General features: G+C 41.7%; 1 protein-coding gene across 8 annotated transcripts in view; it reads left to right on the top strand.

Moving 5' to 3' along the window:
* Positions 1–18,776, top strand: part of GPATCH2L (G-patch domain containing 2 like) — a 47,036-nt gene that overhangs the window by 12,559 nt on the left and 15,701 nt on the right. For 5 of the 8 annotated variants that reach the window (XM_061611802.1, XM_061611801.1, XM_061611800.1 and 2 more), the window contains 5 exons: positions 890–1,066; positions 1,967–2,046; positions 6,316–6,383; positions 7,081–7,168; positions 9,585–9,670. In XM_061611802.1, the coding sequence (XP_061467786.1) occupies positions 890–1,066; positions 1,967–2,046; positions 6,316–6,383; positions 7,081–7,168; positions 9,585–9,670 (499 nt within the window). Of the gene's footprint in view, positions 1–889; positions 1,067–1,966; positions 2,047–4,377; positions 4,732–6,315; positions 6,384–7,080; positions 7,169–9,584; positions 9,671–18,776 lie in introns of those variants that run through there. The other 3 variants (XM_061611803.1, XM_061611805.1, XM_061611804.1) reach the window with 3 other exon arrangements.

Consider the following 18,776-nt stretch of genomic DNA (forward strand, 5'->3'; position numbering starts at 1 on the left):
TTAGTTCTTTTTTTAAAAAATCTGTCCTTTGAAGCCTGTACATTGTTACTTTGTGGCATTTAGCTTTTATTTATTTAGATAACCTAAGTAATGAACAGGAGTACAGCTGTCCCCCTGTAGTAAGGCTGCCCCCACGCACCATGGAGATGAGAGAGAGAGAGCATGGGCTTCTTTGGGAGGAAGAGCAGGATATACATTTATTATCATCACCATCTTCTACTACTATTACTACTGAAGCTGGATGAAGTACTACCACCAGTATTGTACTAAAGGGAAAATATTTAAATTGTCTGAAAAGGCATTAGCATAGCATTAAATGTCATTGAAATTTCACTGTAGGTAAGTTATTTAAAACAATGTTCTTCCACTTTGGCTCGTCAAATGTTATTGGACTACAACTCCCATCATCCTTAGCATTGGCTAAGCTGGCTGGGAATGATGGGAGTTGTAGTCCAACAACATCTGGGGACCTAAGGTGGAAGAATACCGATTTAAGGACATTTTTAAGGTTGATTTTTTTGGTCTGCTTATTTATAGTTATATCATGAAGTAATGAAGTTTCTAGCAAAATATTTCTTACTGTAGACAATAAGTTAACAAATGTTATGTTTTCACACTCAAACATAAATGACAAATTCACCTTGGAACACTAAAACAATGTTCAGACATTTTGGAACTCATGTAGTAGAAAGTTATTTTTACCTTCTGGGTACACAAGCAGACATGACTGTTCTAGCAAGGAATATTTTGTTCTTAAAGTGAATGCTGTTTATTTCAGTGTCATTGCTTGAATATAACTTACAATGTTCAAATGATCTTCACTTGAGTATGTAGGAGGAATAGCAATAGGACATATTGGTATGTTTGATCAGCTTTTTGTTTTTCTTAGGTGATGATGAGCAGAGTGATTGGTTTTATGAAGGAGAATGTGTCCAAGGATTCACAGTCCCCAACCTCCTCCCCAAGTGGGGAACTGACCGTCAGTCTGACATGGAACGAATGGATTCTAGCCTTGAAAAAATCTCAGATCCAACATTCCTTCTGCCCTCTCGGCCTGCTACGAGAGGTGAGGTCCTTTGGTGGATGTTTTGGAAATGGTTGACATAGCTGAAATGCCTGAGGGTGACATCCAGTGTTGTGCAAGCAGATTTCCTCTCCCCTTTGCAGACCCCGTAATATGCTTCAGAGGGTTAGGAGGGGCTCTCTGGAGGAGTATGGGAATCTACAATTGGATGAGGAGAAGGAGGCCATGTTGTGCAAGTGGAAGTCTGTGTGTAGTTGGGCAGACATTATTGGATGTCACCAGATTCCTTCATAGATGTGAAAATTTGTCACATATATATCTGAGAAACAAATATTTATTGTGGATAAATGTGGGTTGACTTACAGAGGGATGTTCTGGCTATGTATGATTATGCTTGTTATCCTAAATAGCTTGTTTAATATCTCTGTATTTCAGTTCTCTCAGTGTAAGGACGCTACTCACCCAATGTACATAAAAAAGGTACTGTAGGTTACCACAGTGTCAGAAGAGGGTGCTTTAACTCACTCTGCCTGAGAGCCAGTGTGGTTAAGGTGTTGGACTACGACCTGGGAGACCAGGGTTTGAATCCCCACATAGCCATGAAGCTCACTGGGTGACCTTGGGCCAGTCACTGCCTCTCAGCCTCATGAAAACCCTGTTCATAGGGTCGCCATAAGTCGGAATCGACTTGAAGGCAGTACATCTTGCCTTATGGCTATGGTCACTTTTTATATATGTTATCTAAGTGGCATCCTTACACTTAGAGAATTGAAATACAGACGGTATAACAACATGCTCAAGCTCCACAAAATATTGTAGGTAAACTTGGAACCTGGAATGCAGTCTATTTCTTGGTTGTCTGTTATACCTTACAGTGTTTGGTGGTCTTTGTTTTATTAGTCTTCTGTTTTCAGTGTTATGTTCTTTTTTTTTCCCCTCCAGGATTTCATGCCCGCTTGAGCCGCCTTCCCAGTGTTCCTACCCGCTGCCTCAGGAAGGGCCGTAGGAGGCTGGTTAGCAAGGTATTGCTTTTATGAGAATGGCGACTTGTTGGTGACTGGTCCATCATTTGCAGGAGAGTTGCCGGCTGCTGAAAGTGGGCCACGCAACTACATATGCTTCATGTATTAGCTTATGTAAAAACTCCATAGCTACTCGCAAATAGTAATGGTAAAGTCCTTTTTAAAAAAGATGATAAGCTTCAGGGGAAGAGACTATAGGATGGTGCTAAGGAAAGGTGGTTGGCTGACTATAAAAGTGCAGTATCAAAGAGTTTGTAGTGAGATGCAAGACCATTGGCAGAGTGAAGAAAGGACAGGCCTTCTGAGATGAGGAAAGCAGTGTTATCAGCTAGGACAGTGGTTTCCAAACTTCCACCCCATGGACCATTGAAAATTGCTGAGGGTCTTGGAGAACTGCCTGTTGCAGCTATGGTAATGTGCTGTGAGATGCTGCCTGATTTTTACTTGTATTTTTATTGCTGCTTTTATTTCTTAAACAGTAGGGTGGTTCACAACAGATGCTATTGGAGGTTGCTGATTGATAAGGTTGTCATAAGTTGTAATCGACTTGAAGGCACATTACAACAACAAATAGTGTATTCCATAGAATATGCAATAGAATACAATATAAGAAATAAAAGAAGCTATAAAAATGCAAATAAGAATCAGTATGAACATTTAAATGCGATGGATATTCCATCTCCCACCTTCAACCACAGATATGCTGCAGACCACCTGTATAAGGCTTGTGGACCACTGGTAGTCCGTGGGTCACAGTTTGGGAACCCCTGAGCTAGGTTGAAGGAAATAGGTTTTGTAGTACTTAGTCAGGTAATCATTGATGTAGTGGTGCAGACCTTATGTTGTGTTTAAACACCGGGGTGTGTGGCTGATGGCTGCAAGGCTTCTGGTTTTGAGTTGTACAGTTTCTTGCTAACCTTGGTATCTTTTTATATGGTAAAACTGGAGTTCTGCAACCTCCACTTTCTAAGTATTAAGTGTTAAAGGGGTGGTTAGTCTGCAGAAATGTGTTGTGGGAAGCTAACCCTTTTATGATGTTTACTCACCTGGAGCTCCCTGAAGGAAAGTTAATCCCTGTCTGAATGGAAGTTGACAGCTATATGGGAGGCATCCAGGCATTGTCCTCTGTAAACAGAAGAGTTGCTTCTGTTTGCAGACAGGATTCCAATCCAGCAGAGGCTCATGTTCCACTAACTGGATGCTCCCGCAGCCAGAATGTGAGAGATGATTTTTGCAGATTTGCTGTGCGCTGCCTCCCACACTGTTCTGGAGGGTCTCCCAAGTGCCCAGAGTAGATTTTCAAAGGAGGGCACAAAGGAAAGGGACAGTAGGTGAAAACTGCTTTCCTACCTTCTGCCTACAGCCGTGTACAATTAGTGAAGTTCCAATCCACATAACTTTGGAGATCCGTTCCTATGTATTTTGGGTTTGTGTTCATAACCAAACTTCCCCAGCCGTCTTGAATATGTGTGACAGTTTCCTGAAGGTTTGAAGTGGGGAAGTAAACTTGAATTATAAAGCCTGTATGTCAGCCAGTTCATTGGTAAGATCTCCCTTCTTAAGTTAAGCAGTCTGTGTGATACAGGAGAGCAATTTTCTTCCTTTTTTGTCCTCTCTGTCTTTGTCAGATTCTCTGTTTATCTTGTTAAGTTAAAGACTGTTGAACTGCAGATTCAATTATGGCAAATTTAGTGCCTTTGGCTAGAACTGTTTAAGCCACTGGTGAGGGCCTAGGGCCCTCAGCTTTTTGGAGGCACTTCTCATGAACCAAAACAAGAATAATAATATTTACTTGTTTAATTCATCTTCATCACCTTAAAGGGATCTATGTCATTTGCAGTGGAGGTCACTGCTCTCCCTCCCCCATTCTCTTCTAAATTGTAATAATAACTAATGAGTTTCATTCAAAGCTCCCCGCCAGCGAGCTGCTAATTACCCAAAGTACGGCTTGTAATTTACACAGTAATAAACCGTAAATTTAAACATTACGGCACTTTAAGTTAATAATTTCTCTACTGTAACAAATAGCCTATCTTTCACCACTGCTGCTTGCTTCCCTGCAAACCTTGTATACGATAGTGTTCAAGGTTCTGGGCATAAGCTGCTTATGTTGATGATCGCATCCTGATCCCAAGCTTATGGCAATTTGTTATGTGTGGTAAACAGTCTCATGTGTAGAACCCAGTCTGTGTTCATATGCAACTATAGTACACTGAACTGAATTTCTGAAAGCTGTTTTATCTTCTACGATCATACCAATCTGTCTGTCATGGGTACATTTACTTTTTAAGATTTATTCATGTGATATACTAACTTTTGGATAATTGTTAGGTTATAACAGAAATGACTGCAAGCTGCTTGAGATGATTAATCGCTGGGGGGTGATGTTGCAGGTAGGAGGGCTGATATTGGGTGAGTGACCACATGTCTTATACTCTGACCCAGCCCTAGGTTTCCCCCCCTCTACATTCACAAATGAGAACAGACTAAATCAGCTTTTACATGGCTTCATTTTACTCTAGATTTAAGTAGTCCTGGTTAACACAGGGAGGAGGTGATGTATATTTAAAATTCACTTTGCAGATATTTTTAAAAACAGTAACATAGAAACACTCTAGCATCCATCGACCTAATGAATTGGAGCACAAATTAAGTGAATTATTACTCCTGTGGTTTTAGGTCAGAGTTTTTAGATAACCAAGAGCAAAGTGGGTCTTCTTAAATGTTCCTTTCCAACTTCCTTGAATAGAATTGAAAAAATGTAAGCTAACGAAAGAAATATATAATGCATTTCTGCTAATATATTGTCCTGGCTTGGATGTGGAAGGTTAAAGCATGTGGCCAAAACACTTGGTTATTAGGCCAAAGAAATCGCTAAGGCATTCCTAGGCAGGCATATTTTTTCTTGGGGTGTAAAACATGCTTCTCTTACCATCCTTGCAAAACTGTGGTTCAAAGGTAGCCACAGGCTACATTTTTATAGAAGAGAAATACTCTTGAGATGTAGAGTAGAATATGATTTACTGCCAGTCAAAAGCATTCTTAATTTGATATGTAGATTTGGTTTGAGCTTGAAACAATGGAAAAGCAAGTTGAATCCATATTTTTTCACAGGAGCCTGCTTGACAGCTAATACTGAACTCAATATAATAATGACCAACTTACAGCTGTGAGTCCTCCCCCTACAGTGCAGAGCAACGATTATCTGTCTGTTCTGACTTGGGAGGATGGGGGGAACCTGCTAGTACAGAATGCATGATTGCACATGAGTTGAGAGGCATGCCATTCCAAATGAAAAGAACAAGCATAGGTAGATTGTGTGAATGAACTCCTTTGGAAGTAATTAGGTACCCGAAGACACTGGCTGTGCCAGCATTCTACATTCTAGCCAAGATGGGGACTAGTCCCTCATGAAACAAGAAGGAATAAAACCCTCCTTGCTTTCTGCGTAATAAGTTATATGGAGGGAAGGAATGCACAAAATGTCCATGTGAATGTTTTGGGATTTTGTCCATGAGTAAAATTGCCTATGCTCAGATCACTCCAAACAGTATTCAAAGTGAATCTGTCTTGTGTTTGAGGCATTGACCAGTGATGATACTGGAACTTCTAGCTATACACCTAGTAGACAATTCAGTAACATTTTGACTCTTCTGAATAGCTCTGTTATAGAACTACAGAGAGAGTGTGTTCGTTCTGTGCAATGTAGGGAACATGAATATCCTTTAAACTGTTTTCTTTCTATGAGCATGAAGGTTAACTGCTTGCAAGACTGCTGGAGCCACACTTCTTGATTAATTGTCCTGAAGTTAATGCCACCATGTGAACAAGAATGCATTATCTTGTGACTGTGTCTGTGCTGCTGATTTTTGGAGGAAGAGTGCATGAGGCTCAAACTACATGTGATAGCAGCAGACCTATTTGTTTAAGCCAGAGTCTGTCCCAGTTTTAAAAGCAGATGGATCATGTGGGTGAGAGGAGCTGAACCTTCCCTTCTGCTGCAGCTTACTTTCCTGACGTCCCTCTCAGCCAGGGTCTTTTTAATATTGGGCCCTGACAGTATGAAAAAGGAGTTCAGGCAAGAGGCCATAGGGGATAAGCAGGGGAGTGTTGAGCTCCCCTCACCTGTGTGTTCCCCTTCTCTTAAAAATCTGCATTTCACTTAACCCTCCTTTATACCTGATTGAGGACCCCATTTAAATAAATGGGTTGTCTATCATCACCTGTCATTTCAGCCTCAGTCCTCTCCTCTGTTACTTTGTGTTTCAGGAGACCATCATGAGTGCTATGGGCACTGAAAGGATTAGCCACATCATTGGTGATTCCTGCCAAAAAGAGTAAGCATCTGAATGCTGCTGACAGGTCCAAAAGCCTGGGGATGGGAGGGGAGGCTCATAGTATAGAATTTGTCCCTTCTCAAATTTCAGAGGTGATCCTTCCATTTCATTAGAAGGCCATTACCTAAAGAAGGGATATTGTGCACGCCTTTCTCTATTCCTGTTGCGTTTCTTTTCCCACGGTCCTCAAAAAATGGTTTGTGCATTGCGCCCTATTAATTGAATCATCTTCCTCATTCTTTAACAATGCGCAAAATACATAAACACCCAGCATAGTTTGGTACCAGAAACCTCAGTACTACAAGGACCAGAGCTGCTGGAGGATCCCCAGGGTAGTCATCAGCTTGTGTTACTAATGAATGCTCTGCATTTCCAAATTAGTGTCTCCTCTTGGACACTACATCTTTCCCACAGACATGGGTGGGTTGCTGGGTGAGTGTGCCTGAAATTTCCCTTTTATTTATGGAGGAGGTAGCTTCACCAGTCTGTTAGCTGTTAATGATTGTGTGGTTTCCCTTCATAGTGCTTCATTGGATCGAGTTTCTCTCATCCATTGATACCTAAATTAATTCCTATTGATACCTGGATTAATTCCCATTGTCTTAAACCTGCATTTTAATATATCTGTCATACATGGAAGTTTAATCTTCTTTTCTTCTCTGTACATCTGTTGTTTTGTTTTTTCATTTCTTCCAAGTCTTTTCTTATGCTTCCTTCAATTTCATCTCTTCTACCATCTCTCTAGTTTCTGGTTGCCGTCAAAGGGAATGAGAGATCGCAACCAGGTAAGCTGGCTCTACTTTGTTTTTTTATATACTCTCACTTTATTTCTATCTCTAGAAAGAACAAAGTGCTGGCTTCCAATGTCTTCCACATTGTAGCCTCTGTGCAAGAGGTAAGGCTCAAAGACCATCCTTTGCACATATGCTATATGCTAGCAGACCTTGGTTCACAATTACTCTTTGTACTGAACAGTGCCTTATTGCTTAGAACTTTGGCCTCCTTCTGCAGTTTCCTTTTTTCAAGCTGCCTGTTCATCTAGATTTCTGATTATTTAAAACATTTGTTGTTTGAATGTTTCTATCAGTTCAGCTTTCTTGAATAACCAGTAGGGTGTAGTGGTTAGAGTGTCAGACTAGGACCTGAGAGACCAGGGCTCAAATCGCACTCAGCCATGAAGCTCACTGTGTGATCTTAGAGTGAGAAATAGCAACTACCCTGCCCTATTTCATAGGGTTGTTGTGAAGAGGTTGTTGTAAACTGCCCAGAGAGCTTTGGCTATGGGGCAGTATATAAATGTAATAAAATAAATAAATAAAAGAGGGACAACCATATTCACCACCTTGAGCTCCTTGGAGGAAAGGTGGGATATAAATGAAATACAAACACATTGTAAATTTACATGTAATTTTTCCTTTTTAAATTCTTTGTTTGTATAACAAAGATTTAAACATTTGTTTAAATAACATTCTCTCTTTCATAAAAAGAAGTCTTACTGCATATTGTAGTTGCTTTGACCTGGGTATTCAGTCGTGCTGGCACTTTCTTGACCATGTGTGTAAAACAGAGAAAGACTCAGTAATTCCTAGTCTCATTAGAGATTGTTTTTCTGTATTTTGGTTCCCGCTGCTATGAGAGAGAGCTCCTGTACTTGAGTGTTCCCCATTGAATTTGCAGTCTCAACTAACTTACACCAGTGTAAAAGGCTAATGAATTGACTGTACAGAGTGGTAGTTCAACAGCCATTTAATCAATGAAGCGAGATTTCTGTTCCTCTCTTGATGGAAAAGCTCCTCTCTCTTTTAAACTCAAACATTCAAATGTGGTTCTTTTAGATAGTGAGCAGACACTCAGAATGAAATAAAGTAGTTCCTTCTGTGCATCCCAGTGAGTCTTCTCTCCACCATATGTCTAGAATCTTACTTATACTTAAAATATTTCCTACCCTGCCCTTCATTGCAAGGTTCAATGAAACTTTTCCTTAAAAACCAGCAATCACATACTTGGTGATGAATTCTTAATCCAGTTGAAAGTGAATCTAATTACATTGGGCAGTATTCTATTGACAAATCCCATCAGCGCAAGGATTTTCACTTACGCAATGGGACTTTGCCCCCTGGGCACCCCACACCCTCCCCAGATTTGCTCCAGAGGGCTTGGGGGGATCCCAGAACAGATTTAGGGCAGCACAGGGGGAAGAGAGCGTTAGAATGTTCTATTGCAGAGGCCGAAATCCTCACACTGACAGAATGTTCGCCTTAGCAGTACGTTGGATTCTACCCAGTACTCCTGAACTTCTTCCAGCTAGCTGTTAGCATTGTATCCTAAGTTTCTTGGCTTTTATAGTAAGGAGCATTCAGTAATTGGAGAACTTCAAAATTCAAGTAAGAGGACATCTATTTATTTTTAAAGGAAATAGTGCTAAATATCTCCATGATGTTTATTACAGTATAGAGTCAGTCCACCCATTTGATTTCCTTTGAATTTCAGTTGGGAGCAAGTGGTAAGAGGCACTACAGCTGAATTTGCAAGCACCCATGGAGATCACTGATAGGATAAAACCACACATCTTGAATTGCTACAGTTTATAGGTGTTTTTCCTCACTAACTCTTGTTTGTTTGTGTGTGTTTTAAATCCTCTTCTGTGATTGAAGATTTTGATAAAATTTGTGTTCACAAGTTGTTCTTTTTCTGGAGAAATAAATGTAGTATGCCCTGATAACTGGATTTAGAAACTAATTTGATCTACTGGTAAATTCAGCTACTCACATCTCTATTAAAAACAACTTGTTTTACAGTTGAGTTTTGCAGATGATTTTATGTGATGCAGGTGCAGGTGGTTCGCAAGTTGACTGTGGTCAAACAAATGTGGTGAAGGTGAACTGTGATCATGATACATAGCCCCTTACAAATGAGAACAGGCTTAATCTCTAGAGGTTTTCTTACTCACCTGAAAAAGGCAAAGGTTTTGGCTTCTCTGCTGAGAAGCTGTATGTGAGTGGATAGGTGTGTTCTAAGCCCAGCTGGTTTTCTCCTTTGGATGAGAGAGCAGTGCGGCCTCAGGGCAGGGATTGGCCTGCCACTAGATATGGTACATGAGAATCCAGGTACTCTGAGGAACTGGGTGAGGATAATTCAACCATCTGTATTCAGATAATGTGGTTAACAGCATGTAAAGTAATATCTCTCTTGTCTTTCTAGTTCAATCCACTATCTCCTCTGTACTCTCTGGATGTTCTTGCTGATGCTTCACACCGAAGGTGCTCACCAGCACACTGCACAGCCAGGTAACCATCTGGTTTCATTGTGAGGAATGATATTATCTGTTGGCTTTTGGGGTGTGCAAGTCAGAAGTAAGTTGCATAGTTGACTTCCTTTTCTACTTGTTTTGTTTAAAAACTTTTCTATCCTGATTTTTCTCAGAGTCCAAGGCAGCAAATAAAGTAAAAACAGTATTACATAACTAAGTTGCAGAGTGAAACAAATACTATTAAAAACACCAATTAAAATGATAATACTGTATTGGTATCTATATTGGATTTGAATTGATTTTATCTATGTGCTGTTATTTTAAACTGTGTGAGTGTGTGCATATATATATATATATAATTTTAAAAATGTTTTTGTATATGCAGTTGTTTTAACTGCTTTTATATATGGTTTTTATTTATATTTTAAAACGCTTTGCGATTCTTCAAGGAAATGATTAATAAATGAAATGGTTAAGCCTGCTTAAAAATATTATTTATTTAAGACCTCAGAATTGTTTTAAAAAGGGAGTTATTTGCTATGTGGCGAAAACAGTGCACATCCTTAGCAGCAAATAGTGTTTAAAAGTTTCTGAGTCGGCTTCAAGGGCAGCCCTAAGCAGTAGTAGTAGTAGTATTTCCAATGGCTAAGCACAGTGAATATTATTAACATTAAATAGTATTTTTATTTTTCCCTAACTCACTACTGCTGTTGGCAATCTGTCCCCTATATGACAGTCTTTTTTTAAAAAAAATCTTCCTTGAAGCAAACTTTTAACAGTGGCTAGCACGAAAACCCCTGGAGCTACCCACCTGAAATTTGCCAGGGTTAATTCCCTCTAGAGTGGCTACCATGTCACCAAATTTCATGTCCCTGTGTGAAAAAACAAAACCGTTACATCCATTTTAATTTTAAAATTTAAAGGTGACTAGCATGAAAACCCCTGGAGATATCTACCTGCAACTTGGCAGGTTTAACCCGCTATATAGCAGTTTCTATGTTTCCAAATGTCATTTCTCTAGGTCATAAGACAAGACAGTTATGGCTGTTTTGGTTTTGCAGTGCAAATCAATGGGATTTCCAGAAAGTTGTGATCCAGAGTCGGATCTAAATTGGACTGGGTCCGAATCTGCCTAGACCAGATTGGGCCTGATCTGGATTTACAAATCAGAGCAGCAAATCAGATCAGGGAGTCTGTGCACAGCCCTAGTAGCAGCCATTTTTATGATGTAATCACAGCTAGACATAACCTGTTCCGGGAGTGTCTCCTGGCTGATTTTTAAAGTAGAATACATATACAACTATAACCTGCAATTTGGAGCTAGTAGCTGGAAATAAATGTTTTTACACTTAACACTGTGCACTAAAAGCCATTAAGAAGCAGGGCTTGTCTATATGTTGCTATTTAACAGCAGTTCAGTGCCAAAACCTTGCTAGGCACTGGATATAAAGGTTATGATGTTGGCAGTGTTAGTGCTCAGTGCACATTATTTTGATAAATGTGATATAATGAAAGTCCTGCTATATAATATATTTTAATATATCGTTAAGTACTGCCCTGGGAACTTTCAGGTTGAAGGGCAGAAGGGCAGAATACAGATTCCCTTTATAGGGCCACTCCCTGCTGGGTGTCTGCTGGAGGTTTCAAAGAAGACATTTTTCTTAGTCTGCCTACCCTACTTGATTTTATGTATTTCCCCCCCCCCCCCCGGAAGAGGTGCCAGTGTGCAAGACTTGGTTTCCTTAGCTTTGGATAGGTGTGTGTGTGTGTGATCCTTATCTCTTCTGTGTGGGACTTGTTTAATAATCTCTAGCTTTTAGGTCAGGGATAGAGGACGTGGCCTTCCAGATGTTGCTGAATTACAGCTCCCATCATCCCTGATCATGAATTGTGCTGGCTGAGGCTCATGAGTTTGGGCAGTCTAATAACATCTAGAAGGCTGCAGGTTTCCCATCCCTGTTCTAAGTGACAGACAGGGCAAGTTATACAAATTTATGCTCAAATCTGTGTCTCAGCTGGAGAAAGTGAGGACTGTTGGACTTCCTGTGGTCTTACCAGTTTCTGAATGACTCTTCCTGCCATTTGTACAATTTCCAGGTAGGAGTACAGATAATTCAATCACAATGTAATTTTAAGCACCGACATGCACACCTCATTTGGATAAGTTCTCCTTCCAACTCCTCACAAATCTGTATTTCTGTGTCCTGAATTTTTTGACATCTTCAGTGCTGGGGCTTTTCATGACAGTAGAGTACCACTTTGGGGCATGTGTGGTGAAACCATAAGTGTGATGCATCCTTTATTCCCCCTCCTGCCACTTGGTTAATAATAATAATAAATTTAATTTTTGTGTCGCCTATCTGGCCGAAACCACTCTAGGCGACATACAACATTAAAATTCAACAATACAATATAGATACATAATAAAATACAGTGCACTCAACAATAACCATTTTAAAAAGCGGCAGTACAGGGCCATCAATAGACAATTTTAAAACAATATAAAAAAAATTAGCCCACCCCGGGGACCCCAAAGGCCTGTCCAAAGAGCCATGTTTTTAAGGCTCGGCGAAATGTATCCAGGGAAGGGGCATGGCGAAGATCGAACGGGAGGGAGTTCCAGAGAGTGGGGGCCGCCACTGAGAATGCCCTCTCTCTAGTCCCCACCAACCTAGCTGTTTTCGTTGGTGGGACGGAGAGAAGGCCCTGTGTGGCTGATCTGGTCGGGCGACTTAGTTGGTGGTACTGGAGGTGCTCCTTCAGGTAAACTGGGCCGAGACCGTATAGGGATTTAAAGGTTAAGACCAACACCTTGAATTGGGCCCGGAAAACAACTGGAAGCCAATGTAGATGAAATAACACCGGCGTGGTGTGATCACGGCGGTGGCTGTTTGTAAGCAGGCGTGCCGCCGCATTCTGCACCAGTTGTAGTTTCCAGACCGTTTTCAAGGGTAACCCCACGTAGAGCGCATTGCAGTAGTCTAATCGAGAGGTGACCAGGGCATGTACCACCTGTGGGAGCTGATGAATAGGAAGGTAGGGTTGCAACCTCCGTATGAGGTGTAGTTGATACCAAGCTGCCCGGCTCACTGCCGAAATCTGAGCCTCCATGGACAGCTTGGAATCAAGAACAACCCCGAGGCTGCGGACCTGATCCTTCAGGGGTAATTTTACCCCATTAAGATTCAGGTCAGCAACACCCAACCTTCCCCTGTCACCCACAAGTAGCACAAGTCTTATCAGGATTGAGCTTCAGCCTGTTTCTTCCCATCCACCCACTCACAGATTCCAGGCACTTGGACAAGGTCTCTACAGCCAACTCCGGTGAAGATTTAAAGGTGAGATAGAGCTGCGTGTCATCAGCATATTGGTGACACCGCAGCCCAAAACCCCTGATGATAGCTCCCAGCGGTTTTACATAGATGTTAAATAGCATGGGAGAGAGGATAGAACCCTGTGGTACTCCACAAGTGAGGGGCCAAGGGTCTGAAACCTCATCTCCCAATGCTACCTGTTGATGCCTGTCAGAGAGAAAGGAACGGAACCACTGTAAAACAGTGCCTCCTATTCCTAATCCCTCCAGGTGATCTAACAGGATACCGTGGTCGACGGTATCAAAAGCCGCTGAATGTGGTAAAGCCACTAACTTCACTTGACTCAATAGGGCTGTAGTAATTAAAAGCATTCCTTTGGAATAAGAGTTTCTTTTCTCTCAAGCTGAGCAATCCTATTCTTTTTGGTTGAAGACTCACATTCTTATAGGAGAGTTGGATGGGGCTGTATCTATATTTACCTGGGTGGTGGGTGAGAAGCAGTGGCCCAGTTTGCATGTAACATTAAGCTAAACCATGGCTAAGTTACTGCTATGAGTACCCACACAAAGGTGTGGGTACTCCTAGCAGAAATAATGGCGACTTCGCTCCTCCCGTGGTTGTCCTCTTGCTGTGCTACCCAGAGCTAAGTCATGGTTTCACTTAGCATTATGCCCAAATCCAGGCTTGTGGTTTGTCTCACTTCAGACAAGCCAAAGCTGGTCTGGCCCACTGCGCATGGTTTGTCTGGGAGAGACAAAACCATGAGCCTGGGTTCAGATGAAATGCTAAGCCAAACCATCCATGCAGAAGGTCCCTGATTCAATTGCTGCTATCTCCAGGCTAGGAACCCCGGAGAGCTTCTGTCAGTCACTGTAGACAATACTGAGCCATTTCTCTGACTCAGTATGAGGCAGCTTCCTGTGTTCCTGTGTAGCACGGCAGCAGGAGGACCAGGGGAGGAGTGTAGTGACTGCAGTCTTGCTGTGAGTATCTGCATGCTCACACATTCATGTTTAGCCATGATTTGGCTTAGGGTTATGTGTACTGGGCCAGTGAATTTGGATGACTGAGGTCTGGATAAGGGGCACAGTTTATGCTGAATATCTGAAGGTGCAATATAACAGAGGGAATAATTATATAGGAAAGTTAAAGAAACTTTAAATGCAAGAAGTGACTGTGTCCATTACTAAATTTAGGGTGGCGGTCTGAAGAAAACTGTCTAAAATTAGAAAATTTAAAAATTCAAAATACCCCTTTAAATTATTGTCATAGGAGCAGGCAACTTTGATTTCAAAACAGAACTGGCTATCTCTTATGAAGGATATTTTATTATTTAATCTGGTGCCTCAGTTAGGGATATGTGAGGTCAGGAAGGGATTTTCTTTGAAATTTCCACTCTTATTTTACAGTTTTGGCAGAATGCCATGGCTGGTGATGAAATGTTGAGTGAGGTAGACTTGTGCTAGAGTAGGGGTTCAAAGTGTCATCCACAGGCTTCATTCAGGTGGTCCTTTGCATGTCTGTAGAAACACAATTAAAAACCATGCAGCATCTAGCACAGCACACTACAATTGCGACAACAGGCAGAAAAATCATTAGTAGCCTGCCCTCAGCAATTTTCAAGTGGTCTGTGGGGGAAACAAAAATTGGGAACTCCACTGTGCTAGAGGGTCAGGAAGGTTTCACTTGAAGGTTGGTATTGAAAAGGGATTATTTTTATGTTCAGAATATAAATGCCATATTTATGGTTGGGAGGATAACTTTCTTTCAAATCAGGCTTATTAAATAATATTGAGGTGGACATACGTTAGCTTCTGCTGTAATCTGTGGCTTGTCTCATGTCCTTTTTGAGTCATCTGTAATGTTTGTTGAACATATTGCTTGTATTAATTTACAAAGCCCTGAACAACGTAGATCCAGATACCTTGGGACCACCTGAACCCTTATATCCCAGCAAAATCACTGAGGTCATCTGTAGCCGCATTGTGGGTTGTTCCCTCAGTTAGTTCACCACAAAACCAAGCCTTCAGTGTTATTGACCCACTCAGTACAGTGGAATGCTGTTCCAATAGAGATTTAGCAGGTGACTTCTGTAATAATCTTCTAACATTTGCTGAAGGCTGTTCTTAGCTGCCAGGCTTATGCAGAGAATTAAAAAAAACATTTTTCATAATAGCCAGTTAGTAATCTGTTTTTATTTTTGTGGTGTTCTTTTTGTATTTTAATTATTGCAAACCACTTTGATATTTTTTATGAAATTGCGGTGTACAGATATTTTTATAAACAAATACCTTGTTCGCTTTTCTTTTTGTGTCTTTTAGCACACAGACTCTTATTTTGTAAGAGGTATGTGGTTTGAGAGAGCCAGTGTGGTGTAGTGGTTAAGGCAGCCTTTCCCAACCAGTGTGCCTCCAGATGTTGTTGGACCACAACTCCTATCAGCCTCAGCCAGCATTGCAAACGGTCAGGAAAGATGGGAATTGTGGCCCAACAACATCTGGAGGCACACTGGTTGGGAAAGGCTGGGTTAAGGTGTTGGACTACGACCTGGGAAACAAGGGTTCGAATCCCCACACAGCCATGAAGCTCACTGGGTGACCGTGGGCCAGTCACTGACTCTCAGCCTCAGAGGAAGGCAGTGGTAAACCACCTCTGAATACTGCTTACCATGAAAACACTATCCATAGGGTCGCCATAAGTCGGAATCGACTTGAAGGCAGTCCACTTCAATTTTCATGTGGTTTGAAGTACCTTGCATTATGGCAGGGACTTGATTAAATTACTTAGATTCTCTGCAGCTCTGATTCTGTTATGATGCTGAAAATCCATGGCCTGGATGTAGGTGGGCCTTGAGCTAGGCTTATAAATAGCTACTTGCCAGCTTGCTGATAGTGATTTTTAATTTGACTCCAAATGATGATTTTAAGTTATTAGGTCTGTAATTTATATATACAAATGACTGACACGTCTGTGTATATATGTAGGTAGGTGGACTAGTAAAAATGTTTTTGGGCTTGTAACATTTTGTTTATAAGTTTTATTTTCATATTGTCTCCCGCATACCCACTGATTAGAACATACTGTGTTATAAATGGGGCCTGCTAATATCTCCAAGCTTACTGAGTTATAGGAGACATAATATTTTGGGGTGCGCTAGAAAGAAAAACATCCTTCAGAAAGTGCAGGACCTTGGGCCATAGTTGCCCATTCTAGTTTTATACCATGTAAATTATTTCCTTACTGCTCAAACTGTCAGTTCTTATAAGCACTGCCTGCCTCTGGAAAGCCTTTCACAAATGTACTATGCAACTGGAAGCACTGTTATCAGGCAAATTCTGTCTTTTTTTTTTTAACCTGCCAGCCTTAACCTGTGTTTTCTTTACCTCCCTAGTGGTTCCTTGTGCAATTCATTTTGGTAGCATAGTCACTGTCTTGCAGCCCACTGCTTCATTTAAACAGAGCCGCCAGCCATATTGCGGAGTGTTCAGGCATGGGGGTGCGAAGAGCAGCTTTTTGGTGTCAAGGAGAAGGCTCTGTATGGAGGGTTCCTTGGAAGATGCAGTTAAAAGGCTGTATAAATTGTAATATACCAAGATTTCCTTTTTAGCTGTCTGTCTGTGATGTGGTGAGAATTCTCTCAAAGTGTCAGAAGCAGCACTGGGAATTCCACACCCATCATTAGAAGCGGTGTGTATGTGGGTTTGGCAGCTCTGTTATCATTAGTAGTATAATTTTATTTTGCAAAGTGGCAAGAGTTTTTTTTGCATTTTTTTTCTTTTGCCATCTTGGGGATGGTTGGTGTATTAATTTGCTGTATTGCCTCCTGGCTGTTCCCAAGCTGTTTTGATTCTTCATCGTGGAATTTTAATAGCCTGCTCCCTCTTGGGAGGCATGTGAGAGAGCATCTTGGGGACCACTTCTTTTCACATGCCTGTAATTGCGGCTGTTTAAGAGCACAAAGCATTTACTAATCATGCCTTGTCTGTTGTTGCTTCTGTTTGACAATGCACTTATTATAAAAGAGAAAACCATGAAGAGGAAGGCATTGAGAACCCTCCTCAGTACCATTATGACTGCATTTGGGGTAGCAGAGTGAACATCATCTAATTCCTTGCCATGGTCTTATGTAGGATGGCAGAATAAAGATTTCCTGCCTCTGCTTTGCTTCGGGATGCTTAGAGCAGGGGTAAGGAGCCTTTCCCAGTCTCAGGTCCCTTTCCTTCATGGGCAACTTTTTCTGGGCTACGCACCAGTAGTGCAGGGGCGGGCAGAGGCAAAAGTGGGTGGTGCAATGGATGCAGCTCATACCTCTTGTACAGCAGCTCCATTTCAGCCGTGCAAGAGTTGGAGGTTTCTACACTCCCATAACTTATATTTCTCCATCCAGGCAAGCAAGAGACATCGTAGCAGTTCAAAAACACATTTTAGCCAGGCAAAAGCACCCGAGGAGGGTGCATAGATGGCCAGTGAAGGCTGGAGAGAGTCCTAAGGACTGGCTAGAGATGCCTGGAGGGCTGCATTCGCCCCTCCCCTCCCCCAGGACTGAGGATCTCCATTCCTAGCATAAGATATTCCTTGGTCCCACCAATGGGACAGTGCGTAATGGTTGGCTACTTGGCCATTTGGGTTGGTATGCCGTTTCTCGGCATAGTCCAAGATTTCCCAAGCAGAGCCAAGGCTGTGCCAGGATTTTTTCTACCAAGTGAGATCAGGACTTGTTAAGAATGTGGGCTCAGTGTGAGATCTGTCAGATCCAAGGTAGATAAAGAAAAAATGCACATATGGCCCATGTCACTGGAGGAAATATAATCTATGAGGAGTACTAAAGCAGAGCCCACACGGTAGCAGCCACAGATGAAGAACTCGGAGCAGCGTAGTATACCGTCAGCTTGCATTCTGATACATTCAGCTACAAGAGGTGCATATGGTGTTAAGGCATTAGGTGTTTTTCCCAATCCTTGGAAAGCATTTCTCCATTACTGGGTAAATATCTTTCTGGTGTGTGACTGTAAATGAAGTTTAAGGGAGGACACCAGCTGGACAACAAAACATCCCTTTATCTGCCCCTGTGGGTGGATCTGCTATGTGGCCAGATGCTTGTGCTGTAGTATCATGGGTAGCTTCACACTGGGAGTGTGGGCATTAATCACGTGGCTGGCTGATGGTCGATTACTTGCATGTTTAGTGACTTTGGCACCAGTGGCCAGCATAATGGAAATCAAAATGAAAGACCTCTGTTGAAAGTTACCTATAGATGATGTGAATGTGTGCGGCAATAGTTCCTTTTCGTTGTTTTTGTTAGTGCAGTCACCACCAGACATGCTTTTAAGGGACAATGGAGAGGAGGCTGGAAAATCTGTCTCCCTAGAGCTATGCTTTGGGTAGGCCAGTCTGGTTGCCAGTCTCTCTAGTACAGACATAGGCAAGTTTTTGAATAAAAAGGCTATCATTTGATAGCAACACACTTATCTGTGCTGTGTAAAGGGTTAATCCTTGAATGCAAAGATACTGTGTTCACTGGGATGATTGGATGAGCAACTTGTAGTGATTTCCACTTGTGATGTGCAGATCAGACTTGGGTGCCCAGCTGGCTGGTGATGTTTCAAAGAGGAGAAGGATTTCTGTTTTTGCTATTAATTTTGACCTTTGAAGGCATCAGAAATAGCCTCAGGTGGTACCTCAAGGCTTAGAAAAAAACACCTTTTATGCAGCCTGTATTTGCAGTGGATGCTGTAAGTACAACTACAACGGTTGAGCTAAATACTGTCACAGTATCAATACCTTGATAGGAAGTGTGTTTTACTGGTTGTTTCCTTCTGCATGAGGATA

This window comes from Rhineura floridana, chromosome 2, assembly GCF_030035675.1.
Source record: "Rhineura floridana isolate rRhiFlo1 chromosome 2, rRhiFlo1.hap2, whole genome shotgun sequence".
Taxonomy (NCBI): Eukaryota; Metazoa; Chordata; class Lepidosauria; order Squamata; family Rhineuridae; genus Rhineura; species Rhineura floridana.